The sequence below is a fragment of the Sus scrofa genome, chromosome 12 (assembly GCF_054392235.1).
Source record: "Sus scrofa isolate SSC_HxYL_T2T_F1_AM1 chromosome 12, Sscrofa_HxYL_maternal_Yorkshire_Landrace_v2.0, whole genome shotgun sequence".
Taxonomy (NCBI): domain Eukaryota; kingdom Metazoa; phylum Chordata; class Mammalia; order Artiodactyla; family Suidae; genus Sus; species Sus scrofa.
Genome location: NC_139394.1, coordinates 58,827,819 through 58,855,797, shown reverse-complemented (window position 1 = coordinate 58,855,797; position 27,979 = coordinate 58,827,819). Strand labels below are relative to the sequence as shown.

General features: G+C 50.3%; 2 protein-coding genes and 1 long non-coding RNA gene across 29 annotated transcripts in view; 1 reads left to right on the top strand and 2 right to left on the bottom strand.

Moving 5' to 3' along the window:
- The window catches only part of LOC146398395 (uncharacterized), a 228,987-nt gene that overhangs the window by 84,753 nt on the left and 116,255 nt on the right, over nucleotides 1-27,979 (bottom strand). The window lies entirely within an intron of this gene.
- Nucleotides 1-27,979, bottom strand: part of NDEL1 (nudE neurodevelopment protein 1 like 1) — a 94,598-nt gene that overhangs the window by 55,371 nt on the left and 11,248 nt on the right. For 9 of the 27 annotated variants that reach the window (XM_084982662.1, XM_084982651.1, XM_084982636.1 and 6 more), the window contains one exon: nucleotides 8,626-8,746. The gene's annotated coding sequence lies outside the window, so the exon portion shown is untranslated. Of the gene's footprint in view, nucleotides 1-8,625; nucleotides 8,747-9,203; nucleotides 9,312-15,061; nucleotides 15,169-16,096; nucleotides 16,230-19,263; nucleotides 19,330-22,584; nucleotides 22,863-27,979 lie in introns of those variants that run through there. The other 18 variants (XM_084982639.1, XM_084982664.1, XM_084982653.1 and 15 more) reach the window with 10 other exon arrangements.
- On the top strand, nucleotides 20,238-27,158 carry RNF222 (ring finger protein 222). Its single transcript, XM_013990066.3, has 3 exons — nucleotides 20,238-20,411; nucleotides 23,687-23,860; nucleotides 24,746-27,158. Exon 3 carries the CDS (start codon nucleotides 24,770-24,772, stop codon nucleotides 25,403-25,405), a length of 636 nt encoding a protein of 211 aa, XP_013845520.3. The 5' UTR covers nucleotides 20,238-20,411; nucleotides 23,687-23,860; nucleotides 24,746-24,769; the 3' UTR covers nucleotides 25,406-27,158.

Here is a 27,979-nt window from a genome sequence, read left to right as displayed (position 1 = left end):
CCCGCTGCATCAGAAGGTGGAGGGCACGGGGCCCAAACGAGGAGGGCTGCTGAAAGCACCGTGTGTTCGGAGGCGGACCTCACAGCCCAGCAGGAGGAGGAGGAGGAGGCTTCTCCTCCAGGGAAACGAAACCTCAGAAGCTCCAGACCTAGGGACAGTGGGCATACAGGGCGCTGACCGCACTGCAAAGGGGAACGGGAGAGAGGAGAGGCGATTCTTCAAAGGCTGCCTATCACACGATGAGAGCCCGGCTGCCCTCCCCTGCGGACCCTTCAGGAACATGGGCAGCCTGGTTTGTCCCTTCCAGGCAGAAAAGCAGAGAGTTTTTCCCAACAGAACCACACGGCCTGCTCTGCCCACCTGATCAACCAGAGAAGCCCCACAGCTGACATGGCCGCCTCCTGCTCCCACCCCCAAGACAGACAGACAGACAGACAGACAGACAGACAGACACAGACACACACACACACACACACACACACACACACACACACGTCTTCTGATCAGCTTCTAACCCCTTGGTCGTAAAAATGAGCATTCAACTAGGAGCCCCCAGACATTTGAGAAAGTCTCCAAAGTGAAAGAACAATGTAACGCAAAAGAAATTCAGGTGTCATAAATTCAATACGGGGAGCAGAGGTAAGCTAGAAAAAGAAAGAACTGGAATAAATATCTTTAGAGAGGAATTCCCATCATGGCTCAGTGGAAACGAATCTGACTAGCATCCATGAGGACACAGATCCGATCTGGCGTGGCTGTGGCTGTGGTGTGGAGCTACAAAAAGGCATGAGGACAGATACCTTTTTTTTTTTTTTCAGTGAAGCTTAAAATGGAAATATTCAGGGGTTACCCGAGTAGCCTAACCATTAAGGCTTCAGCATTGTCACTGTTGCGGCATGGGTTTGATCCTTGTTCCAAAAACTTCCACATGCCACCAGCATGGACAAAACCAAAAAGAATTGTTTAAAAAAGCAAGCAAGCAAGAAATATTCAGCTGTAGAGTATGACCATAAAATTAAGACTCCTTAAAAAGAGAACAAAAGACAGATTTCCCAAATAGGAGATTAAAAGCAGGAAAAGGAGAGGATAATCCCCCAAAGTCCAACATCCGAATGAGAAAAGTATCACAAAGAGAGAAGCAAAAAAATAAAGAGCAAGATTTTTCTTTTTTCTTTTTAGAGCTGAACCTGCGGCATTTGGAAGCTCCCCGGCTGGGGGGTGCAATCTGAGCAGCAGCTGCCGGCCCACACCACAGCCACAGCCATGCAGGATCTGAGCCGCATCTGCAACCTACGCTGCAGCTTGTGGCCACACCAGATCCTTAACCCACTGAGCGAGCCCAGGGATCAAATCCACATCCTCATGGTTTACTAGCTGGGTTTGTAACCCACTGAGCCACAGTGGGAACTCTGGAAGAAATCATTTTTAGTGTAATAATATCTCAGAGTTCCTGCTGTGGCGCAACCAGATTGGTGGCATCTTAGGAGTGCTGGGACACAGGTTTGATGCCAAAAAAGGAAAAAAAAAAAAAAAAAGGATAGCAGTAATTCCAGAAATTCTCCCAGAATTAATAACATCATTGCCAATACTGAAACGTCTCCTGAGCATAGAGCACCATGGATCAAAAAACACCCACAGATGGAATATACTTGGTACGGTCGCTATGGAAACAGTATGGCGGTTCCTCAGAAAACTAAGCATAGAGTCACTGTGTGTTCCAACAATCCCACTTCTGGGCCTCTATCTAAACAAAACTATAATTCCAAAAGATACATGCACCCCTAGGCTCACAGTAACACTATTTACAAAAACTAAGACATGGAAACAACCTAAATGTCCACTGACAGACGAATGGATAAAGAAGATGCGGTATACAGATTTCAAAATCAAACTTAAGGGGAAACCAAAGGGGAAACCATGCTGGGGAGGAATAAATTGGGAGGATGGGATTACACATACACACCACTATATATAAAATAGATAACTAGGAGTTCCCATCGTAGCACAGTGGTTAACGAATCCGACTAGGAACCATGAGGTTGCGGGTTCGGTCCCTGGCCCTGCTCAGTGGGTTAGGGATCTGGCATTGCCGTGACCTGTGGTGTGGTTCACAGACACGGCTCGGATCTGGCGTGGCTGTGACTGTGGTGTAGGCCAGCAGCTGGAGCTCTGATTGGACCCCTAACCTGGGAATCTCCATATGCCTCGGGTATGGTCCTGGAAAAGACAAAAATAAAATAAAATAGATAACTAAGAAAGCCCTACTGTACAGCACAGGGAGGTCTACTCCATGTGCTAGAATAACTTATATGGGAGGAAAGAATGGATCTATGTATATAGTGTGTGTGTGTGTGTGTGTGTGTGTATAAAACTGACTCACTCTGCCATAAACCTAAAGCTAAAACAACACTGCAAATCAACTAGACCCCAATACAAGTTTAAAAAATAAAAAGATAAATTTAAAAATTAAATAGTCGATTGTACCTACAGTCAACAAGACTGTATTATATCCTAGCCTGAACCCTGTATCCCACCGTCTTGTATCCTGTATGAGACAATTTGTTAAGGAAGATCTCCTAAGTGTTCTTACCACAATAAAATAAATTTTTTTTAGGGCCCCACCCACGGCACATGGAGATTCCCAGGCTAGGGGTCAAATCAGAGCTGTAGCTGCTGGCCTACACCACAGCCAAGCACCATGGGATCCAAGCCGTGTCTGCAACCTACACCACAGTTCATGGCAATGCTTGATCCTTATCCCACCAAGTGAGGCCAGGGATCGAACCCACGTCCTCATGGGTACTATTCAGGTTTGTTAACCACTGAGCCACATCATGGAACCTCTAGCCTGGGAACCACCATATGTTGCAGGTGCGGCCCTAAAAAGACAAAAGACAAAAAAAAATGCATATATGTATACATACACACAAACACACACAAGGGAATATCACTCAGCAATAAAGAAGGAAATAATGCCATTCTCAGCAACATGGATTATCATACTAAGTGAGGTCGGACATAGAAAGACAAATATCATATACTATCACTTATATGTGATAACACCATACACAAAAATAAATTCCAAATGGATTAAAGACCTAGATATAAGACCAGACACTATAAAACTCCTAGAGGAAAACATAGGCCAAACACTCTCTGACATAAACGACAGCAACGTCTTCTCAGATCCACCACTCAGAGTATTGACAACAAAAATAAACAAATGGGACCTAATCAAACTTCAAAGTTTCTGCACAGCGAAGGAAACCCTAAACAACACAAAAAGACAACCCACAAAATGGGAGAAAATCTTTGCAAATGAATCGACTGACAAGGGATTAATCTCCAAAATTTATAAACACCTTCCGCAGCTCAAAACCAAAAAAACAAACAAAAAATGGGCAGAAGATCTAAACAGACAGTTCTCCAAAGAAGACATACAGATGGCAAAAAAACACATGAAAAGATGTTCAACATCACTCATTATCAGAGAAATGCAAATCAAAACCGCTGTGAGGTACCACCTTACACCAGCCAGAATGGCCATCATTCAAAAGTCTACAAACAGTAAGTGCTGGAGAGGGTGTGGAAGAAAAGGAACCCTAGTACACTGTTGGTGGGATTGTAAATTGGTGCAACCACTGTGGAAAGCAGTATGGAGATGCCTCAGAAAACTAAACATAGAACTACCATTTGATCCAGCAATCCCACTCCTGGGCATCTATCCAGAGAAAACATGACTCGCAAAGACACATGTACTCCAACGTTCATTGCAGCACTATTTACAATAGCCAAGACATGGAAACAACCTAAATGTCCATCGACAGAGGAGTGGATCAAGAAGGTGTGGTGCATAAACACAATGGAATATTACTCAGCCATTAAAAGGAACGAAATGACAGCATTTTTCCAACATGGATGGACCTAGAAACTATCATGCTAAGTGAGGCCAGCCATACAATGAGACACCAACATCAAATGCTTTCACTGACATGTGGAATCTGAAAAAAGGACAGACTGAACTTCTTTGCAGAACAGATGCTGACTCACAGACACTGAAAAAATTTTGGTCTCCGGAGGAGACAGTTTGTGGGGTGGGGGGATGTGCTTGGGTTGTGGGATGGAAATCCTGTGAAATTGGATTGTGATGCTCATTATACAACTACAGATGTGATAAATTCATTTGAGTAATAAAAATAAAAATAAATAAATAAAAAAGACAAAAGACAAAAAAAATATATCTATGTATACACACACAAGGGAATATTACTCAGCAATAAAGAAGGAAATAATGCCATTCTCAGCAACATGGATTATTGTACTAAGTGAGGTCAGACACAGAAAGTCAAATATCATATACTATCACTTATACATGGAATCTAAAATATGATATGTATGTATACCTGAATCACTTTGCTGTATAGCAGAAATTAGCACAACACTGTAATCAACTAACTATACTTCAATTTAAAAAAAACCCAACCAATTCTGAAATGAAATTTCAGAACCTCAAGGATGAAGAGAAAATCCTCACAACTTCCACAGACCTAAATCCAGGTCACATACAAGGGATCAGGAATCCCAGCTGCACAGGACTTCTCAGCAATAAGCCAGAAGCTTGACGACAATGAAACAATACTTGTATAATTAGGAGGGAAAATTATTTCCAACCCAGTATTCTAAATCTAGCCAGACCATTAAACAAGTACAAGGACAGAACAAAGGCCTGTCTTCAGAGCCAAAAATACAAAAACTCAGCCTCTCGCCTTCTGAGATGGCCCCCACTCTCTCTCTCTCTCTCTCAACAGATCTACAGCTTCCCTATCAAAAACAAAACAAAACAAAACAAAAAAACAAAACGCACAGAGTTCCCGTCGGGACTCAGCAGTTAACAAACCCGACTAGCATCCATAAAGATGCAGATTCAATCCTGGACCTCACTCAGTGGGTTAAGGATCCAGCGTTGCCATGAGCTGTGGTGTAGGTCGAAGACGTGGCTCAGATCCTGCGTTGCTGTGGCTGTAGTGTAGACCAGCAGCTGTAGCTCCAATTTGCCACTAGCCTGGGGACTTCCATATGCCACGAAGGCAGCCAAAAAAAGGAAAAAAAAAAAAAAAAAGAAGCCAACATAGTGTTTAATCCCTGGCCTCGATCACTGGGTTAAGGATCCAGCGCTGTCACAAGCTGCAGTGTAGGTCACAGATGAGGCTCAGATACAGCAGGTTGCTATGGCTTTGACATTGGCTGGCAGCTGCGGCTCCAATTCAACCCCTAGCCCACCACATGCCACAGGTGTGGCCTTGAAAAAAGAAAAAGAAAAAAGAAAAAAAGAGATGGAAACAGATTACCTGATATGTCCAACCATGCTGAGAGTAACTGAATAGCTCTGTTGCAGAGAATATGTGATTGCCACATCAGGAAGAGGGGACAGCAAGAACGTGGAGAGAGTGATTGAAGAGTTCTGTGTCTTTCCCTTTCATAATATGAAAATAATACATAAAACTAAAACAGAAAAAAAAAACGGCTATAGAGGCACTTTATTTGGAATATTTGCAATAATTGAAAATATTTGTGTCTTGTAGGGAGAATTTGAAAGTGGGGAGATGAGACAGGGAATTGCTAATTCTTTGTTTTGGCCAAGCCCATGGTAATTCCCAGGCCAGGGACTGAACTTGCACCATAGCAGCAACCCAAGCCACAGCATCGGCACCAGATCCTTAACCCTCTGAGCCACCAGGGAACTCCAGGACTTGCTACTCTTCATTTTAAGCTTTGTATTGCTTCCATAGAGGTGGATATGAAATTTAAAATCACTGGTATGATGTTTATTAGAGGAATTAGAATAACTGAATTGAAACTGTGAAGATTTGTATATCCTTTCACCCAGCCATCAACTTGTAAGGATTCATCCTAAGGAAATAACAGAACTAGTACGCAAAGATATATGGTCAATGATGGTCACTGCAGCACTGATTATTATTATGCCAGTAAACCAGAAACAACCTAACCACCCATAGGTAGGAAGTTGGTTTAATAAATCATAGCATATCCACACACTGGAATACTACGTGGCTATGAAGAAGGACAAGGTAGATATTTATAAATTAACATGAGATGATACTCAAGTGCTATTATTCGATGAAAAAAGGCTAGAGGACAGTGAGTAGAGCTTGACCTAAGAAACGTCGCTTTAAAAGTCTGGAAGTCTAGGTAACTTCCAGAATATATAAAGAACAACAACCCCACAACAACGAAAATACCAAACGACTTGATTTAAAAATGGGCAAAGGACTTGAATAGACGTTTCTCCAAAGAAATATGCAGATGGCCAATAAGCACATGAAAAGAGGCTCTGTGTGACAAATCATTAGGGAAACTCAAAACTGCAATGAGACACCATTACACACTCCTTGGGATTAAAAAAAAAAAGGAGAAAAGAATGAGTGTTGGTAAGGATGTGGAGAAGTTAGAACAGTTGTGCACTGCTGGTAGGAATGAAAAATGGTGCAGCCACTGTGGAAACCAGTATGAAGGTTCCTCAAAAAATTAAAAACAGAACTGCCATATACGCCAGCAAATCCACTTGTGAGTATTGCCTCAAAAGAATTAAAAGCAAGGACTCAGATACCTGTACGCTCCCATTCCCAGAAGCATTATTCATGATACCCAGGAGGTGGAAACATCCCTTCTATTTATCGACAGATGATGGATACACAAAACGTGGGGCATGCAGACAATGCCCCATAGAGATAGATATTTTGGGGGCTTTGTCTTTTTGTCATTTTAGGGCCACACCCATGGCACATGGAGGTTCTCAGGTGAGGCGCTGAATCAGAGCTGTAACTACCAACCTACACCACAGCCACAGCAACGCCAGATCCTTAACCCACTGAACAAGGCCAGCGATCAAATCCGCGTCCTCATGGGTGCTAGTCAGATTCTTTTCCACTGAGCCACGATGGGAACTCCCCAGACAATGCAATATATTTTTTTATGGCCTCACCCAGAGCACGTGGAAGGTTCTGGGCCAGGGACTGAATCCAAGCCACAGCAGTGACAACACCGAATCCTTAACCACTAGGCCACCAGAGACTCCAAGAAGCAATATTATTCAGCCCAAAAAAGGAAGGAAATTCGGAACCCATGATACAGCATGGATACAGGCTACAGGAAATGGGCCAGTCATCAAAGTTCAAATACTGTATGATTCTACGTATATGAGGTAGACTGACCCAGACTGAAGGGGGGTTGCCAGGAGCCGAGGGTGGGGAGAATGGGGAATTATTGTTTCATGGGTACAATCATAATTTACCCAAATCTGTGTCCCCATGGATGCTAGTCAGGTTCGTTACAGCTGAGCCACAACGGGAACTCCAAAAACAGTCATTTTTATGTTACATAGATTTTATCACAATCCAGAAGTCTACACACCAAGTGTCAATAGCAATCTTTTCGGCTGAAGTTGTGAAAAACTCTTCCCCTCCTCTGCATTGTGTGGATTTTTACTAACTATCACTGTCAGGAAAAAAAATGCCTAGTTTCCTTTAGAAAATGAAATAAAGGGAAACTCAAACCCCAAGAAGAGGAGTTCCCGTCGTGGCGCAGTGCTTAACGAATCCAACTAGGAACCATGAGGTTGCGGGTTCGATCCCTGCCCTTGCTCAGTGGGTTAAGGATCCGGCGTTGCCGTGAGCTGTGGTGTAGGTTGCAGACGCGGCTTGGATGCCACGTTGCTGTGGCTCTAGTGTAGGCTGGCAGCTACAGCTCCGATTAGACCCCTAGCCTGGGAACCTCCATATGCTGTGGGAGCGGCCCTAGAAATGACAAAAAAATAAATAAATAAATAAATAAAAAGTGTGAAAAACCTAAGATAAATTGAAAAAAAAAAAAAAAAAAACCTGAGAAGATCATCTTACAGTTTACAAAACACTTTCACAATCATTGTCCTGCTTAAGCATCACAAACATCCCACGAAATAGATATTTAGCCACGGTGTAGACCAAAAAACAGGTTCAGAGGGAAGTGACCCGCCCGAAAGACAAGGAGCCAGACTTAATCACAAACCCTTACTTGGGAGTTCCCGTTGTGGCTCAGTGGGTTAAGTGTCAGTGAGGATGAGGGTTCAATCCCTGGCCTCGCTCAGTGGGTTGAGTATCCCTCAGTGCCGCAAGCTGCAGAGTGGGTCACAGACACGGCTCGGATCTGGCGTGGCTGTGCCTGCGGTGTAGGCTGGCAGCTGCAGCTCCCATTGGACCCCTAGCCTGGGAACCTCCATGTGCCGCAGGTGTGGCCCTAAAAAGAAAACAACAACAACAAAGCCCCAATTTAGTTCGGCGCCATTTCAAGCAGCACACACACCAGCTTTGTCTCAGCCCCAGATAAGCCAGCCTGAACCCAAGGAGCTCTCCCTGCCACCCCCCCAAAATGCTACCTGGGCAGCCCAGGTAAAACACGACCAAATCAAGGTACAGGACCTTAGGGGGACAGTGTGGTTTCAGGAAGCCACCAAAGCCATCCCCATAAGGACACAGCCAACTTCACAGACTAACCTCAGCCTTTGACGGTCCCCCCACCACATGCTCAGAGAAGGACCCCAGACCCCCAGGAGCCCCCCAGTGACCTCACCTGAGCCTGACCTTGTCCAAGCGGATCCCTAACTCCCTCCTCATCCCAGGGTACCTGGTCCTGTGTCCCAGGCTTCGCTGATCAGATCCGCAGCAGCGCACGGGGGCCGGAGCTGAAGCAGCTGAAACAGAGTCAACAGGAAGCATGAGAATCACCTTCTGACAAAAGAGGCACAAGGACCGGAAGTGGGTTCAAGCCAGGAAGGCTGGGGCCAGCCTTCTAGAAGTGAAGCAACCCCGCCAGCCTCATCGCTCAGCTGTTGTTAAGCAAGAGTTCAGGGCTGGGGAAGGAAAAAACGAAATCCAAGCCTTAACTCTTGAGCCAGGCCTTCAAGCTTCCCCATTTTCACTACACGCATGAAGCCCCTGGCCCCGAACTGAGGGGGATGAGCTTTCACACACTAAGGGCAGGAGATAAAAGGAAACTCAAACCCCGAGAAGATCATCTTACAGTTTACAAAACACTTTCACAATCATTGTCCTGCTTAAGCATCACAAACATCCCACGAAATAGACATTTAGCCTATTGTCTAAATGGCACTGAAGAGAATGAACTTAAATCAGACAGTCTCCACCTACCACTTCTAGAAACCGGACCTTGAACAGGTGGCTGTGCATCTCTGCGTCTCACTCTCCTCTCCACGCAGAGGAGCCCAGGCCAGTACTGACGTCACAGCCCTGTTTGGGCTTAAATGAGATCACGTGTAACTGGCTCCATCTGCATCCAATCAGTCCCTTTCGTGGTTCGTGGTGTCCACTCTCCAAATCTGACCCCCTCCTTAAGTCTGTCAGACCAGACCACCCTAGTCTGGAGAGTTCCCCCCGCTCCCCCGAACACCTCTGGCCCCCACAGGAGCTGCAAGTGTCATGCGTCACCAAGTCCCACCACTAAGTCACTAAGAAGCACCGTTACTGACACTTGCCACTGAAGCCCTTCACTGATGATTCCATCCCATGGTGATGTTTATCTCCCCAAGGTCACCCAGGGGGGCAAGGGCTGCATGGATTTGACCCTGTGTCCCCAGGAGCAGCCAGCAGAGCCCTGGAAGTTAGTCCATCAATGTCCATGGACCTTTGAGATGCTATGGAAACACCGCCCAGTTGAAAGCATTTAGGTAAACTCAGGCATCTGGGCTGAGGTTGCCATAGCAATGGCACTGAGGTTTTGCAGGCTGTCGCCAGGTGGGGCCAGGGTGATTCTTGGCTCCTCTTAGCTTCTCTCACACCCCGTAAAACCCCTAAAGATGTGACGTGGGTAGTATGCTGAAAGCCACAGCTCGAGCCGCCTGCAAGTCCAGCTTCCCACCCCGCCCCCATGCCCAGAGGGAAGCCGGCTCAGCCTACAGCACACTTCAGTCGCCCTCAGAGACAGCCCTAGGTTTGCCACCCGATCGGGAGACCTGCCCTTCTTCTGGCTGGCTGTCCTCAGCTCCTTGGTGCCCTTTTTCTCAGATGACAGATATCTTGATAGCTGAGATGGTGCTTTTTTTTTTTTCTCTTGACAGTCACACCTGCAGCATATGGAAGTTCTCCAGCTAGGGGTCGAATGGGAGCTGCAGCTGCCAGGCTACGCCACGGCCACGGCCATGGCAACACCGGATCCGAGTCGCATCAGCAACCTATGTTGCAGCTTTCAACAATGCCGGACACTTAACCCACCAAGTGAGGTTAGGGGTTGAACCCACATCCTGACAGAGACATTGTCAGGTCCTTAACCCCCGAGCCACAACGGGGACTCCCTAAGATGACACCTTATTTTTTTTTTTTTTGTCTTTTTGCCAATTTCTTGGGCTGCTCCAGCGGCATATGAAGGTTCCCAGGCTAGGGGTCAAATCGGAGCTGTAGCCAGCAGCCTACGCCAGAGCCATAGCAACAAGGGATCTGAGCTGCATCTGCGACCTACACCACAGCTCATGGCAACACCCAATCGTTAACCCACTGAGCAAGGGCAGGGATCAAACCCACAACCTCATGGTTCCTTGTCGGATTCGTTAACCACTGCGCCACGACGGGAACTCCGATGACACCTTCTTAAGGATCGCCCCTCATCTCTTGCTCCTTCCAACTTACTAACCAATCAGGGATGCCCGCCTCAATACTTAGTGTAACCCCCAAGCCCTGCTGAGGCTCACAAGGCACCAGGCACCGTGCTAAGGGTTTTACTTACAATACCCTGCTTTAACCCTCAAATAATTCTCTAAATAAAGGCTGTTACTATTCCCATTTTACTGATGAAGAAACTGAGACCCAAAGAAGTCACACAACTGGCCCAACTTTAACTTGCAGACGTTTCAGAGGGATTTTGCTCAGGAAGCTGTAAACTCTCCCACCTCCCATGTTGCATAGAGAAGGGACCTTGTAGTCACACTGTTCTAAGTTTTGGATTTTTTTTGGGGGGGGGGGTCTCTTTGCCATTTCTTGGGCCGCTCCTGTGGCATATGGAGGTTCCCAGGCTAGGGATCTAATTGGAGCTGTAGCCACCAGCCTACACCAGAGCCACAGCAACGCGGGATCCGAGCCGCGTCTGCAACCTACACCTTAGCTCATGGCAATGCCCGATCGTTAACCCACTGAGCAAGGCCAGGGATCGAACCCACAACCTCATGGTTCCTAGTCGGATTCGTTAACCACTGCACTACAACGGGAACTCCTGGAACTACTGAGTGTGGATCATAACCAGGAAACATTGTTAGAAATACAGAACCTGGAGTTCCCGTTGTGGCGCAGTGGAAACGAATCCGACTAGGAACCATGAGGTTGCAGGTTCCATCCCTGGCCTCGCTCAGTGGGTTAAGGATCCGGCATTGCCCTGTGGTGTAGGTCGTAGATGAGGCTCAGATGTGATGTTGCTGTGGCTGAGGCATAGGCTGGCGGCTGCAGCCCTGATTCAGCCCCTAGCCTGGGAACATCCATTTGCTGTGGGTGCAGCCCTAACTAAAAAGAAAAAAAAAAAAAGCAGAACCTCATGTGCCACCCCGGTCCTGCTAAATTCAAACTTGCATTTTTAGGGGAGAATCAGATGATCCATTTGCTCATCAAAGTTTGAGTCTCTAGTCTCTATTGAATTGAATGGATGGTGCAGTACAGCCGCCCAGAGGCAAAGCAAACATAGAAAAAAACCCCACAGGGCGCTAGATCTTGCATATTTCGCCTCTGGAGGAAGCACGGTGGCAAAAAATTTAGGGCCGGAGGCTCCTGGTGCCTCAGTAGGTGTGCAAGCAAAAATCTCAACGCTGGAAGTCTGGAGAGCAACCAGACTGCTTTAGAGCGCCACCTGCTGGTCATGACTATGCAAAACAGGTGTCTACGCCAGGCATCCCCTGCCCGAGCGGCAGCTCACTTGTCCACAGAGGCTGAGCCTCCTCTTGGAATTTCTGTAGCTCTTCCCAGCCCGGTTTATTTCTCTTCCTTCTTCAGCCTTCAACAATCACCCTTCACTATTTCTTTTTTTTTTTTTTTTTTTTGTCTTTTTGCTATTTCTTTGGGCCACTCCCGCGGCACATGGAGGTTCCCAGACTAGGGGTCGAATTGGAGCTGTAGCCACCAGCCTACGCCAGAGCCACAGCAACGCAGGATCCGAGCCGCGTCTGCGACCTACACCACAGCTCACGGCAACGCCAGACCGTTAACCCACTGAGCAAGGGCAGGGACCGAACCTGCAACCTCATGGTTCCTAGTCGGATTCATTAACCACTGCGCCACGACGGGAACTCCACCCTTCACTATTTCGGTCACTGGTTCAGATAACTCCTTACTCTCTAAATGACAATAATGTAGCATCTCATATTTGCTTAGTCCCTTGACCTTCTGAACTCATTTCGTTAGGGGTGTGAAGCCTGAGACTTCAAAAGGCGGTTCCTCTTTTCACGAACATCAAAGCAAGTGCTGAGCCCAGGCCCTTAGTGTTACAACCAAGGCATAAAGATTTAAATCTGATCCCTGCATGCACATGGATGTATTTCTTGTCAGGACCGAACTCCAGTTTTTGAGCCTTGCGATAATGTCAAATATTAGGCCACCATTTTCTGCTCAGCCTCAATGCCTCCCAAGCAAATCAGCAAAAGACTTAAGGAATTTCCTTAAGGGGAGCAGTGGAGACCACCCACCTCACTTCCAAGTGTTTTGTTTCTGCAAAGGAGCCTGTTTTACTTAAGTTCTGCCCGCTCTGGCTATTCCCTCAGCCGTCAAAATCCTGGGGGGGAGGGGGCAGATCTCATTTTTACATGTTCTCCAGAGGAATCTTAGTCTGATGCAAGCCACTGGGTCATAGCCAGGAGCAAAAATCAACTAATGCACATTTTTTAAAAAGACAATTCTTGGAGAACAGATGGGGGGGGCAGGGTGAGGAGAGGAGAGAGGATTGAGAAAGGGAGTTAAAAGGCTCTTTCAGGATTCCAAACTAGTTGCTGATGGCATCTAGGGCTCCGATACTGACAGCGCTGACAGAGAGGAGAGATTTGAAGGGTCACCGGGGTGCAAAGGGGAGGTGGTGGCGGTGGCGGCGGCGGTGAAGATTATAATACCCAGGCCAGGTGAGTGAGAGTGAGGAGAGGCAGTTTCGCACGCTGCTGGAGGGAGTCCAAATTGGTACAGCACTTAGGAAAGGAAATCTGACCATTTTTACCATATCTTTATTTAAATATTATACTTGGACTCATCAAATCCATTTCTTATCATTCAAGTATGAAACAGAATAAAGGAAACTTCATTTAAAGTGAAGTTGGGGAGTTCCCGTCGTGGCACAGTGGTTAACAAATCCGACTAGGAACCATGAGGTTGTGGGTTCGATCCCTGACTTCGCTCAGTGGGTTAAGGATCCAGTGTTGTCGTGGGCAGTGGAGTAGGTCATAGATGCCGCTGGGATCCTGCGTGGCTGTGGCTGTGGTGTAGGTTGGCAGTTGTAGCTCTGATTAGACCCCTAGTTTGGGAACCTCCATATGCCACGAGTGTGGCCCTAAAAAAAAGCAAAATAAACAAACAAACAAATAAAGTGAAGTTGGGAGACCAGGAGGGGGAGCCCTCAGGCACTACCAAGCCACATCAATTACAGACCCCTCAAGGAGGAAGAATTCTCATCGCCTAGCAACTGGCCCAGCCAATGGGAAGTGCCCACCATCCTGACCGTCCTTTTCCCCCAATGGACTTTCTTCAAAATAACCCTTCCCAACTGCTCCCTTTTGCTCTATAAAGCAATATTGCTCTTTGTTGGATTTGGCTATGGTTTTTGTTATACTTGCTTGCCCCAGATGGCAGTTCCTCTGCTTTTTCCTCCGAGGGAAAAAAAATTTTTTTTTGCTGGCAAAATAACTAACTGGCTGTTTATTTTTAGGGTCAACAAAGGAAATAAGACTAAGATTTTACAAAAAAAAAACCCACACTGCAGGTTTTTATGATAGGGGACAATAGGAAACAACTTAAATATCAATAGATCAATTAAATAAATGTCTATATCCATTAAAAAAGGAGGATATAGGAGTTCCCGTCGTGGCACAGTGGTTAACGAATCCAACTAAGAACCATGAGGTTGCGGGTTCGATCCCTGCCCTTGCTCAGTGGATTAACGATCCGGCGTTGCCGTGAGCTGTGGTGTAGGTTGCAGACGCGGCTCGGACCCTGCGTTGCTGTGGCTCTGGTGCAGGCCAGCAGCTACAGCTCTGATTAGACCCCTAGCCTAGGAACCTCCATATGCCGGGGATCGGCCCAGGAAATGGCAAAAAGACAAAAAAAATAAGATAAAAAAAAAGAGTGTACAAAAGAATTCCCACTGTGGCAAAATGGGACAGCAGCATCTCTGGAGCACTGGGACACAGGTTCAGTCCCCGAGGGCACAGTGGGTTAAGGATCCTGGGTTGCCACAGTGGCATAGGTCAAGGAACTCCATATGCCATGGGCCAGCAAAAAAAAAAAAAAAACGTGTAAAAGAAAATTTATTGAGGATCATGACATAACAACTGAAAAAAATCAGGTCCTAAAAGTACTTACTCAGTGTGATCCCACTTGTTTTAAAATAATTACAAATTATAATTACATACATTATATAATATATAATTATTTTTAGTGTGTGTATATATATATGTACACACACAGGGGCTGGTAGAATAAATATGAAATATTCATATTTTTATAATAGTTATCTGCAGAGGTGGTATAGAGCTTAAGCTTTTACTTTTTCACATATGCTCTTATGAAATTTCCACGTATTTTTCAACAGTAGTGCCATTTTTGTGGGCCCACATGCATACAGAATTTCCTGTGCCAGGGACTGAACGCGTGCCACAGCAGTGACCTGAGCCACAGTGGTGAAAATACCAAACCCCTAACCCCTTGGGCCACCAGGGAACTCCAGGAGAGCCATTTTTTATAATCAGAAAAAATATATACAGTGTATGTTCCTTTTTGCTTTTGACTCCTGACTCTGTCTCTGACCCTGGCCTTACCTGCCTCAAGAGGACTCTCGGCTGTCAGGGAGGCTGTCAGTACGGGGATGAAGAGTGAAGACGCAGAAAAGTCCCCCATCGAAGGCTCATTTCAAGCACTCTTCCTCCTGCAGGTGCCATCACCGCCGAGGGGTGGAGAGAGGTTTCCCTTCCACATTCCACCCGGGGAAGAAAGCCCTGGGCTTCCCACTTCTTCAGCTTCCCTCCCCCACCCGTCCCACGGCAGCTCTGCACCTGCAGTGGGGGATTTTATGAGGATGGTGGAGGGACTGGGGGCGGGAGCGCACGCGGAGGACCGGGCGAGTGGCAGGGACGCAGCCCACGCCCCTCCGCGGGGTTGGGGCATTACTCAGACTTCCTGCAGGCCCGGTGCCCCACCCCTGCCACCCTCGGCCTCCTCCCGCAGCCGGCACCCTCGGGTCCGCGGCCGTCCTCGCCAGTTCCACCCTCAAGCCCAAGCTATCGCCCCTTTTCTCAGAGTCCCTTTGGTGGAGCCCACTCAGTGGCCTTCCCGTCCAATGGGCTTTCAAGCACGGAAACCCAGTCTCAGCCTTGAAAAGGCCTGAAGCGGCCTCTTTCCCCTCCGGATCCCAAGCCTCTGTGGCTCCCCAGGTCGTCATCCCTCACCACACGTCTCAAATCTGCGGGTGCTAAGGTCCGCGCAAGCCACGGCGTCCCGTGGTAGCCAAGAGAACCCATTTTTTTCACTCAACAGTATGTCATCATTTTGCTGTTTATTAAAAAATATAATTAGAACATTAGGCTTGTGGTTTCACAGTATGGATGCTCAGAATGAAGTGCGAGTAAATATTTATGTGTAAAATGTGGCTCCGTTTCCTTTTCTCTTTTTTTCCTGTTTAGGAAAAACATCCAGTACACAGTGGCACATGCGGTACTTTGATGCGGCAAAAGTTATCCGGCCCGAAAGCCACTAGATTAAGTAGTCCCCTGGGGATTCCTCCTTGAAAAGCCCCAGATTCCTCCAGAGTCCCTCCCTCTTCCCTGCCCATCCCCCCTACCCTTTCCCAGACTCACCTCCTGGAGAACCTGCCCAAGACCGTGCTTGTGCAAAAACAACATCCGTGTACAGTGGCTACGGCTCTAACCCGGGGGGCGGGTTCATCCTTCTGCCTCCAGCCAGACCCGAGATTCTCAGTCCATTATGACTCTGAAGAGGGAATTTTGGTGCACATTCCGAAGGTGTTTAGAATAAAGTGGAATGACCACATCGCCCAGACTTCACACACACACACACACACACACAGGAGCTAGGCTTGAGAAGGTAGATGTGCTGATTTAACAGACACTGATCTCCTGAGCCCTGTTGATAGATACCAGGCCAGAGATGACTTAGGATCCCCTCCTTCAAGGTCTTAAAAGACAGAGATGCCAGTGGGGAGGTGATGAGGTTGAAAGACATTCTAGCCAGAAGAAAAAAGAGGGGGGCATAAAAAAAAAAAAAATCACAGAGCCCTGGGAGTTCCCTTGTGGCTTGGTGGGTTAAGGATCCAGCATCGTCACAGCTGCTGGCTTACACCACGACCACAGCGACACCAGATCCGAGTCAGATCTGTGACTCACGCTGCAGCTTGAGATATCACTTTGCATTTCCTTGATGATTAATGACATGGAGCATCTTTTCATCATGTGTCTGTTGGCCACCGGCAATCTCTTTTTTTTTTTACAGCTTCACCTGTGGCTTATGGAAGCTCCTAGGCTAGGGGTTGAGTCAGAGCTGCAGCTGCCAGCCTACGTCACAGCCACAGCAACACCAGAGCCAAGCCACACCTGCAACCTACACCGCAACTTGCAGCAATGCCAGATCCTTAACCCAATGAGCAAGGCCAGGGATTGAACCTGCATCCTCATGGACACTGTGTCCAGTTCTTGACCCGCTGAGACACCACAGAACTCCTTCTGCCCATTTTTTTTTTTTTGTCTTTTTTGTTGTTGTTGTTGTTATTGTTGCTATTTCTTGGGCCGCTCCCACGGCATATGGAGGTTCCCAGGCTAGGGGTTGAATCGGAGCTGTAGCCACCGGCCTACACCAGAGCCACAGCAACGCGGGATCCGAGCCGCGTCTGCAACCTACACCACAGCTCACGGCAACGCCGGATCCTTAACCCACTGAGCAAGGCCAGGGATCGAACCCGCAACCTCATGGTTCCTAGTGGGATTCGTTAACCACTGCGCCATGACGGGAACTCCTGCCCATTTTTTTTTTAAATCAGGTTGTTTGCTTTTTGAAGTTGAAGTGTAGGGGCTGTTTATATGTGTTGGATATTAATCCTTTATTGGTCATATTATTTGCAAATATTTTCTCCCGTTCAGTAGGTTCGGGCACACCATGCATCCATTCTTTTAATCATCACAGTCCTATAGAGGAGGTAATGTCACCTCCATTTTTCAGATGAAGTAACAGAGGAACGAAGGGATGTGGGTTCGATCCCTGGCCTCGCTCACTGGGTTAAGGATCCGGCGTTGCCGTGAGCTGTGGTGTAGGTCACAGATGCGGCTCGGATCCCGCGTCTGCCTTACCCAAAGGTACACGCACTTTCTCTTTATATCAACACACTAAGCGCCCTTGTGAGTGCTCTTGCATTGATCTCAATTTCCCTAAACTCCCTGCTGTCAAATCCTATAGGGTGGGTCCTTCTGGCTAATATACTTGTGCTCTCAAGCTTTCCTGACCACCAGTTCCCCTCTGCCTGTCAGAACTTAACAGTCCAGGAGTTCCCTGGTGGCTCATCAGGTTAAGGATCCAGTGTTGGCACTGCTGTGGCTCAGGTTACTGCTGTGGCATGGGTTTAATCCCTGGCCCGGGAACTTCTGCAGGCTGTGGACGTGGCTAGAAAAGCCCTACGTCCAAAAACACAGCTCTATGTCATACCATGTTAGGACCTTGCTAGATGGCTAGAGACGACCCGATAAATAAAGGCACGGTTTCCCAGCTGATACGGTGACTCTCAAGTAAGTTGTGTGTACGTACATATGCATATACATACGGATATATGATTCTTTTTTTGCGTGTGTGTCTTTTTAGGGCTGCACCCAGGCTAGGTGTCTAATCAGAGGTGTAGCCCCCAGACTACACCAGAGCCACAGCAACGCCAGATCCAAGCCACATCTGTGACCTACACCACAGCTCACGGCAACACCGGATCCTTAACCCATTAAGCAAGGCCAAGGATCGAACCCACAACCTCATGGTGCCTAGCCGGATTAATTTCCACCACGCCACGATGGGAACTCCTAAAGTAGAATTCTTATTTTGGAATGCAAAACTGTGACAGACTCTGATAATACATACTTACATATTCAGCATAACCTTCAAAGTCCAGCTTCATGGCAGGACCAATGGAAAAGACTTGGGGGCCACGAGAACTTCAAATGTTACCCCATCATCACATCACAATAGACAGAGTGTAAGGACAGCCTGGCCCGGCTCAGTTCCCTCCGAAGGGGACACACAGAGCACTGATACTGAGTGGGTGGGACTCCTTTTCAGGGACCCCTCCCAGGAAGCGCTGGTAGAGTCAGAAGCCACACTGCTGAAGGGGTCCCTGGAGGTGTGACAAAAGGAGAGAAATTTGGACAGCCCGCTGGGACTAGAGGTGCAAAGTGAAACAGGATGGCCAGTAAATTTTGAGTTTTAGGTAAACAATGGCGAATTTATTAGTATAATAGATCCCAAGTATTAATTTTTTTTTAATTTATCAAGGTAACACTGGTTTGTAACCTAAGTTTCATGTGTCCAACATCCTATTTCTACTTCTGTACACACTGCAGCCTGGTTATCACCAAAACTCTAGCTTCCAGGGAGTTCCTGTTGTAGTTCGGCGGAAACGAATCTGACTAGCATCCGTGAGGACGAAGGTTCAATCCCTGGCCTTGCTCAGTGGGTTAAGCATCCATCGTTGCGATGAGCTGTGATGTAGCTGACAGATGCGGCTCGGATCTGGTGCTGCTGTGGCTGTGGTGCAGGCCGGCAGCTATAGCTCCGAGTCAACCCCTAGCCTGGGAAGTCCTATGTGCTGTGGGTGCAGCCCTAAAAAGACCAAAAAAAAAAAAAAAAAAAAAAAAAAAAGTCTAGCTTCTGTCACCATACCGTTGATCCCACTTACCCATGAGTGGGTCCCAAAGATTGCACTGAGCACACTTGCATTCAAACAAACAAACAAACAAAAAAGCTTGTTGTTTACCTGAAATACAAATCTACCTGGCATCTGCATTTCTGCTAATAGACCGGGGACTGCCTCAGTCAGCTCCTGGGGAAAGAACATGAGGCCTTCACGACACCTGGCACTGTGTGGGCAAGAAGGTGGGGAGCACTGCCCTGACCACCCCCCAGCCCCCTGGGTGAGGGAGGGGCCATCTTCGGGGGCCCCCTCAGTTTAGCTCCTACACTATCTTTTTTTTTGGCCATGCCTGCAACAGGCAGAAGTCCCCGGGGCCAGGGAGCGAACCCACGCCACAGCAGTCACCAGAGCCAGACCCGCTGAGCCACCAGGGAGCTCTGCTCCTGTCTTATTCTTTTCTGATCACGAAAGAAACACACATTCACGTAGCATAAGAACGTCTAAGTCAGAAAGTTCCTCCAGAGATAACAGCTATCAGGTTGGATGTGAATTCTTCCAGATCTTTCCACCATAAATATGATCATATACTAGCATTTCCATAAGGAGGTTCATAAGATGGTTCTGGGACGTCCTTCTATTGCACGTGACATCAGGGACTTCCATGCAGACGCCTATTTCAACTTCATTGGTTTCCCCTGCCTCCCTTAACCCAGAGGTGTTTGGTCTTTGGGAGCCCGCAGCCCCTTGGGGGGCGGGATGAAGGACAAGAGTACGAAAGCACGTCGCCCAAACACCTGAGCCTTCCTGACTCGGTCTTACCCCTTCAGCCTGTGCGCGGCGGCCGGGGGAGGTTAAGGATCACTGAACCGGGTCCAGGAGGCTGGAAGGCCTGTGAACATGGCTTTCTCGTCATGGGGTGACCCACGGCTGGGGAGCCTCAGTCAGAGGGGTCCTGGGTCACTGCCCCCATTGTGAGACCCATCCGTGGGCTCCTCCCCAGGCCAGGGGCCCCTCCTCTCCAGCATCCTCACCGCCATCAGCTGACTCCAGCAGGGGCCAAACCCCTGGGCAACGCCAAGAGCCTCCCAGCCTCAAACGGGTTGGGTGACATTCACTTCCTGGCGCTGTCCTCCGGGCCTGCTCCGTCATTAGGAAATCAGTGACAGCCGCGGGACGACGAGCCACCCGCCCAGCACCTCTGGTGGCTCAGACCTGCTCCGCGGAGGCCCCGGGCGGACAGGCGGATGCTGCTGGCCCTGGTCCCAGCCAAGGTGAGTCTGGGGGCTGGGCTGGGGGTGGGGAAGGAGCTTGGCAGGGTCCTGCCCTGACGGGCATGATGCTGGGTGTGGGAGTCTGTGTGTGGTGTCTCCAGTGCGGGAACGGTCAGGCTGAAGCTGTAAAGTCTTGCCTTGGGGACCCAGGAGGGAAACAGGTACCTAGGAGTGTCCCAAGGCTCACTGTCACAAAGTGGAGGGGTCAGGGGTTGCCTGGGCGGGTGACACCCCCCACCAGTTCTCACAGTGGGCTCTACTGTGGGTGAAGCCAGGCACTGGGGTTCAGGGGGTCGGCTCCCCCAGGCCAGCCCTGATCCAACCCCTGCCTCCGGGGGGCTGGAGTGGCAGCCCTGTTTAGTCACCCCAACTAGAGATGTTTGGGAAGTCACTTTTATATCCGTGCTTCCTCATCTATTCCTTTAAAAAAAAACAACCCTTTACAGAGGTACAATTGATGCGTGAAAAGCTGGACCTATTTAGCCTCTACAACTGGATTCCAGAGCTTCTGTGAGGTGCTGTCACCCCCGGCTGTTTGTTAAACCAGTGTCTCTGTAGAGGTGTGAGGGCGGGGACCTCCTATTTTGCTAGACTCTTCATTCACTCTTTCCATCAAGGGCTGGAAGGCCAGCCACGGATGCAAATCCGAACCCTGGCTAGAGGCGGTGGCTCACAGCATAGCTGCACAGCCAGGCTGACTTGGCCTCGAATCCTGGGTCTGCCTGTACCAGCAGCGTGACTCTGAACAAGCTACTTAAGCCTCGGTTCCCTCACCTGTAACACAGAGATAATATCTACCTCCCAGAGTGGTCATGAATAAATGAGGAAGGGACGCAAAATGCCAAGCGCATAATTAGTGCTCAATAAATAGTCGCTGTTATAATTATTTATTATTAGCTCCACACTGGTCCCATCTCATCTAGGACGTCTTTCCAGCCCGCCTCTCCCATTTCCTGAAGCACCAACCGGGGTGCCTTTGGCATAGACTGTCTTGCACTGCTATTTAGCTGGTTTGTGCCCAAACCAGAGCGTGTTCCTTTGTTTTTTGGCCACACCTGCAACATGGGAAAGTTCCTGGGCCACGCATCAAACCCGAGCCAAGCTACTGCAGTGACAATGTGGGATCCCACTGCACCACCAGGGAACTCCCAGAGCCTGCCCCTTGCATTTCTTCTGCTGCCCTCTCTCCTGCTCCAGGACTCAAGACAGAGTCAGGCCCCTAAGAGGAACTTGAGGATGGAGAATGCAAAGGAATGAGGGGAGAGGGAGAGACACGCGGAGGGAAGTTGAGAAAGAGGTGGAAGGCGGGGACGGAGGGTGGGTGGCACTGTCTGGACATGAGGGGCACACCTTCCCCAAAGCACAGGAGGAGGGGACTGCACGGAGGGGCCACCAGTGGGACCTGGGATGTCTTTTGCATTCCTGCGTCCTTGTAATTTTTCCACAAACTCGGATGAGAGGTCGTGGTGCTCCTCCCAGCTCCCCTGCTCGTGCCAAGGAGCTAATATCGACTCACCCAGTCTATCGAGGGATTCTCGTGTTTTCCAGACCAGCTAGGAAATCAAGCAGTCTCTCTCTGCCGTCTCCCTGTCCCTCCCCTTCCCAGGTGACCTCAGACAAGTCACTTCCTCATCTCTGGACCTGGGTCTGCCTCCTTATAAAACGAGACTTTACTGAGTGACCTCAAGTCCATTTTGCCTCGAGTATTCTCTCATCTGCTTGACTTCTGCCTGTCCTGATACCTACTTCTCAGTTACCCAAACAACCTCAGCTATTAATCATCATGCCTTCTTTTAAAAAAAAAAAAAAATCTTTTTCACCAAGAAATTTTTTAAATGTCCACTAGGCTCTGACGCTTCATGAAGGAGTCTGATTACCACTGATCCCCAATGCACAGCTCAGTATTTAGTATGCAACAGGTGCTCAATGAGTATGTGTTGAATAACTGGATAAATGGAAGGATGGATGGAAAGAAGGAAGGAATTGCCGGCACGCGCCTGTGGGGAGTTGTGACCTTCGGGGACACTGTTAGCAGTTGGTTGGCTCAAGAAATTCAAGGTCATCCCAAGAATGACCCCAGTTTGGTTTAGACACTGGCAAGTGTGTAATGAAACGACAAATGACTGAGAAAGACTGGAACTGCCGTCTTAATTATTCATTATGCATCACTTACCTGATCTATTGTCCTCTTGCTCAGTTATTCTAATTCGAGGGGTGCTGCCCTCTGCCAGGGGGGTGATATTTTGGGTCATCTCCATCACAGGGAACATCAGGGGAGGATAGGGAGGGCAGGGAAGGCAGATGCCAGGAGGGGAAAGGACTCAGCCGGCCTTAACGAGGCCCCCACAGTTCACCGAGCACTTCTCTGGGCCAGGCGCGTCCCGCACGTCGGCTCGCTTAATACTCTGGACAACTCCGAGAGGAAAGGAGGTCTATTGCTGTCGAGCCCACCTTAGAGACGGGAAACAGGCTCAGATGGGGGATTCAGACAGTCACGACACGTCAAGGACTTGAAGCCCCTCCCCCAACCCGGAGGCCACACTCACCACCTCAAAAAACCCCTGCCCTCCTCTACACATCTTTGCTCTTTCTTGGTTATGGGACATTTTCCTTTTGTTTTTTTTTTAATCCCTTTTTCGGCCACGGTGTGTAGCAGCTTGATGAACCCACACCGAGAGGCGAAAGCGCCAAGCGCTAACCCTGGAGCACCAGCAGCCCCCCCCACCCCCCACCCCCCGGAATATGGGACATTTCATCCGGGCAAAATGGACTTGGAACCAAGCCAGGAAGGGGGCGCGATTCCAAAAGATTTGTGATTGAACCAACTCTAGTTTGTCCTTCCAATTAACTAAACTTGTTCCCACCAGGTCACCTCTGGGGTCGGGGCTGCCGCAGAGGTGCAGGTGTCGGGGGTTCAGGGGTCCTCTGTCTACTCCCTGAGGGAAGAATGGATCAATGACAGGCGACCACGGCTCCTCTAGAGAGGCTGCGCTGGGCGAGCTCAGACTCCGCAGCACAGGCTAGGGACACCAGGCTCAGCGACGGCACTCGGAGCATCGTGTACCCAAACAGGGGTTCCCCTCTGATCACCACCTTGGGAAACTGCGTTTGACCCAACAGCCACCACTGCTGGGCACACGCACCCGCAGGCCTCTCCTGAGCTCTCAGATGGTGTGAAACCCACCCGCTACTCTGCAGAAACTCCCCAGCTTTGACCCCGAGTGCCTGTGCCTGGCACTCACTTGCTTTCTCTTTGGCTATTTCAAAAATTTCAGACACATCCTCCAGGGATGACAATCTGCCTTCGCAGAGGTTAATCAGAAGTCCTCTCGCTGTCTCGGGCGGGCCTCTGAGAAGAATCTGAGGAATGACCGAGCCGTGGTGGGCGGCGGAATGAGCTCATGGCTCCCTGACTTGACGACACGGCGGGCCGGCGGGCACCTGGACGCGTAAGTTCTGAGTGTTTGGTTTTCGTTTTTTCGACCACACCCGCAGAAGTTCCGGGGCCAGGGGTCGAACCCAAGCCACGCAGTGACAACGCCAGATCCTTAACTGCTGTGGAGCTCCATGAGTTTTATTTTCAAAACCGTCACTGCTGAAGTTTCCATCGTGGTGCAGCGGAAATGAATCCGACTAGGAACCATGAGGTTGTGGGTTCCATCCCTGGCCTCACTCAGTGGGTTAAGGATCCGGTGTTGCCATGAACTGTGGTGTGGGTCGCAGATGTGGCTCGGATCTGGCGTGGCTGTGGCTGTGGTGTAGGCCGGCAGCTGTAGCTCTCATTAGACCTCTAGCCTGGGAACCTCCATATGCCCTGGGTGCAGCCTTAAAAAAAAAACTGTCACTGCTTCACAGCCCCACTTAGCGCAGAGGAATAGTGATCCCGGGGCTGGGTACAACCCAGGGGTCAGCCGACCCCTGAGCGGGAGACAGAGCAGCACAAAGGCTTTTCTGGAACACAGCTCCTCTGGGCACAGCCCCACAGTGGACTGAGGCCGGGGGAGCATCTGGCCCTGGGCAATGGGTCCTCCTGCCTCCGCTTCGGGCACCCACCCAGGAAGAGGTGAGGTGGGGATGTGCTTGAGGTGACAGATCAGGCAGGCCACGCCTTCCTCCTGCTCCACACGCCTCCTTCCGGAGTCCCCTAACCCCCTTCCAGAGGCGCCCCCGCCCTCCTCCTAAGGGTCCCGGTCCCTTCCGCGGGCACCGAAGAGCCGCGGAGGGAGACAGGAGGAAAAGGCGGCGGGGGAAGCAGAGGCGCAGAGGGAGTCCGGGAGGGGTCGGGAGCGGGCAGAGGAGGAAGCGGCGCTGATGCCCGGCCCTTCCCACCTCAGCTGCGGCCCCGGGCTCCGAGCGCCATGTCCGAGGGGGAGAGCAAGGACAGCTCGGGCAGCGAGTGCCCCGTGTGCTACGAGAGGCTTCGCGACCTGGAGGGCGCCGGGCGCACGCTGAGCTGCGGCCACGTGTTCTGCCATGACTGCCTGGTCAAGTACCTCCTGTCCACCCGCGTGGACGGGCAGGTCCAGAGGACCATCGTCTGCCCCGTCTGCCGCTACGTCACCTTCCTCAGCAAGAAGAGCTCCCGCTGGCCCTCCAAGCTGGACAAGAGCTCCCAGACCCTGGCCGTGCCCGTGGGCCTGCCCCCCGGGCCGCCACCGGCCACCCTGGGCCACGCCACCCCCCCGGCCACCTCCCCGCCTGCCTGGGGGCCGTCCCCGAGCCAGAGCGGCCAGCTGCCCGTGGACCTGCCGCCCGGGCTGCCCCGGGAGCCGCAGATCTTCGTCATCAGCCGCCACGGGATGCCCCTGGGGGAGCAGGACAGCGTCCTGCCGCGGCGCAGCCTGGCCGAGCTCTCGGAGGCCTCCCCGGCGCCCAGCTCCACCCGGTCCTTCTGCTGCCGCTCCCGGGCCCTGCTGCTCATCACCCTCATCGCTGTGGTGGCCGTGGTGGCCGCCATCCTGCCCTGGGTGCTGCTGGTGAGGAAGCAGGTGTGAGAGGGGGCACCTGCAGGGGCTGCCGAGCCCGTTCAGAGGCCGCGCTCACGCGGCCGGGCTGGCCATGGCCGTGGCAGGCGGGAGGCCCACTGGCATCTACCCTTGGGCGCGGGGCAGCTCAGGCAGGACAGGGAGGCAGGATATCTGAGGCCAGAGCTGGGCTGAGCCTGGGCTCTGGGCTGAAACGGAAAGTCCAGGTTCCAGGCCAGGGAGGGACGTGTGACGGGTGCCTCTGCCGAGAAGCAAGGGCGGCAGCGGCCCCTCGGCAGATGCTCTCCGCGCTCTCTGTGCTGGAACCAGCCAGGCGGGAGGTGGGCTCAGCGGCCGGGAGGAGGGGTCCTTATCTGCCAGGTGACCTCCCTGAGGCCAGGTGGGGTTCCGTGTGGGGGACAAGGAACTTCTGCTGGCACATCTTGCTGGATGGGGGCGCAATGGCAGGACCCCTCCAGGTCAGAATCCACCCCCCCGGCCCCAGTCCTCTGGCTCCCTCCCAGGGACAGACAGAAAAGGTGGCATGGGACCGAGAATCTCAGCCCCCCTCCGTGATCCTCAGCGCCGGGCCAGCGGGCACCCCCCCACGCCCAATCACCAGCCTGGAAGGTCTTCCGTGAGGGGGAAGCTGACCTCAGGGGTGGCGGGCAGCCCTGGGGGAAGGAACAGCAAAGGGGGGCTGAGGCCACACCAGGAGTCGGGGGTTTGCTGACAGAGGCCAGCAGAACGGCCCGCCTAACAGAGCCCAAGGGCTCCCCAAGCCTCCCAGGGGGTTTCAAGGACGGCCCAGTGGGCGGCGAGGGCAGAGGAAGCCTGGTGGCCAGGACCTGTGTCAGCCGAGAACTATGCAGGTGGTGAACCCCTGGGGGCTCCCGCCTCCCTGCCAGCCAGGTCCTCCTCCTCCCAGGGACCAACCACTCATTAGAGGCCACGCCAGCTGGGCCAGTTTCCGAGGTGGATTCCCCAGCTGGGCTGGGCGAGGAGGGTGGGGAGGAAGAGAGCTGTGCCCGACAGGGACGCTACTGTCACTTCACCTGGGGACCCCACCTGTGCTGGGGATCCCTGCTGAGGACACTAGAAGAACCTCTGGTTGGGGCCTGTCTGGGCAGCAAGCCTTTCAGGAGCAGCTATTTCCTCCTTATTAAGGCCCATTAAGTCAGGGGGCTGACATCTTAATTTTAGGGTTAAAAACAGCACATCCCTCAAGCCACTCTCTCAAAGAGGTGGGTGTTGGAAGCCCAGGTATGCCAGCCATTGGGCCCTGCACGGGCCGAGTCTCTCTCCGCAAAGTCTGCCATCTGACTTTGACCTCGTTCCTAAAAGCCGACAGTGCGGGTCACTTGCGGACCATTAGCGAAGGGTACCCACACCGCAGGCGACACTGGGTCACGGGGGCAGCTGACTGAGAGCACCTGCGGGCTTCTTTATGCTCTTTTTCCGACGAAAGAAGAACACAGATCCGACTGGGGGAGATACAGGTGGGCTGGGGGGAAGCATTTATTATACAAATTACGATGGAACATTTACGAAGACTCTAGTGAGTCAGGTTTAACCACAGCTACGCTGCTTTGAACCCGTGTCATGAATTTCTGGGGCCCTGATTTTAGTCTTGTTGGATTCTGTTGTGTTTGCCAAAAGTTAATTTCAAAATACCTGTAGTGTTTCTAGATTGTTGTTCTGTGGTGACGTGTAGACCGCACTTCTTTTATTTTCAAAGAATGTCAAAAGCTATTTTTTAAATAAAGGTATATATTTTCTCAAAGATTCCAGACGGATTGCAAACGCATGTGGAAAGCGCTGAGCTTAGACTTTTAGGATAATTCATTTATCTTTTTGGCTGCACCCGTGGCATGCGGAAGTTCCAAGGCAGGAATGGAGCCTGTGCCACAGCTGCAACCTGAACTACAGCAGGGGCAATGCCGGATCCTTAACCTGCTGCACCACAAGGGAACTCAAAGGATAATTCACTTTAAATGAAAAAAATCAGTCCAAAAACATAAATGCCAATGGCTCTTAAATTATTTACTTAGCCACACTTGTGAAAGAAATGCAAATGAAAATTCTGCTGGCATACCATTTTTTACCTAGCAGCTTGTCAAACCCTGAAAGTTTCTTTTCTTTCTTTTCTTCCTCTTTTTTTTACATGGCTGCACCTGTGACCCCTGGGCCAGGGGTCGAATCGGAGCTACAGTGACTAGCCTACACCACAGCCACGGTCAACACTGGATCCTTAACCCACTGAGCGAGGCCAGGGACTGAACCTGCATCCTCACGGACACTGTGTCAGGTTCTTGACCTGCTGAGCCACAACGGGAACTCTCCAAACCTGAAAGGGTTCAAAGCCCACTCTGCTGCCAAGGCTCAGAGCAGCAGGGGAGGCTGGTAGGAGTGTATACTGACAAAGCTCCTAGGAAGGGAAATTTGACATTATTCACCAAAATGTCCACTTCGACCAGCAATTCCCACTCTAGAAATGTATCTGAATGTTTGGGCACTGACACATGTCACAATTGCAACATAACTGCATCACTGCCCCTTAAAGGCCTGGGCAAATCCCACCTGCCAATCAGGTGGGGGCTGGTT

Excerpts from the sequence above, each read along its gene's own strand:
- RNF222 (XM_013990066.3), top strand. The coding sequence starts at position 24,770 with ATGTCCGAGGGGGAGAGCAAGGACAGCTCGGGCAGCGAGTGCCCCGTG.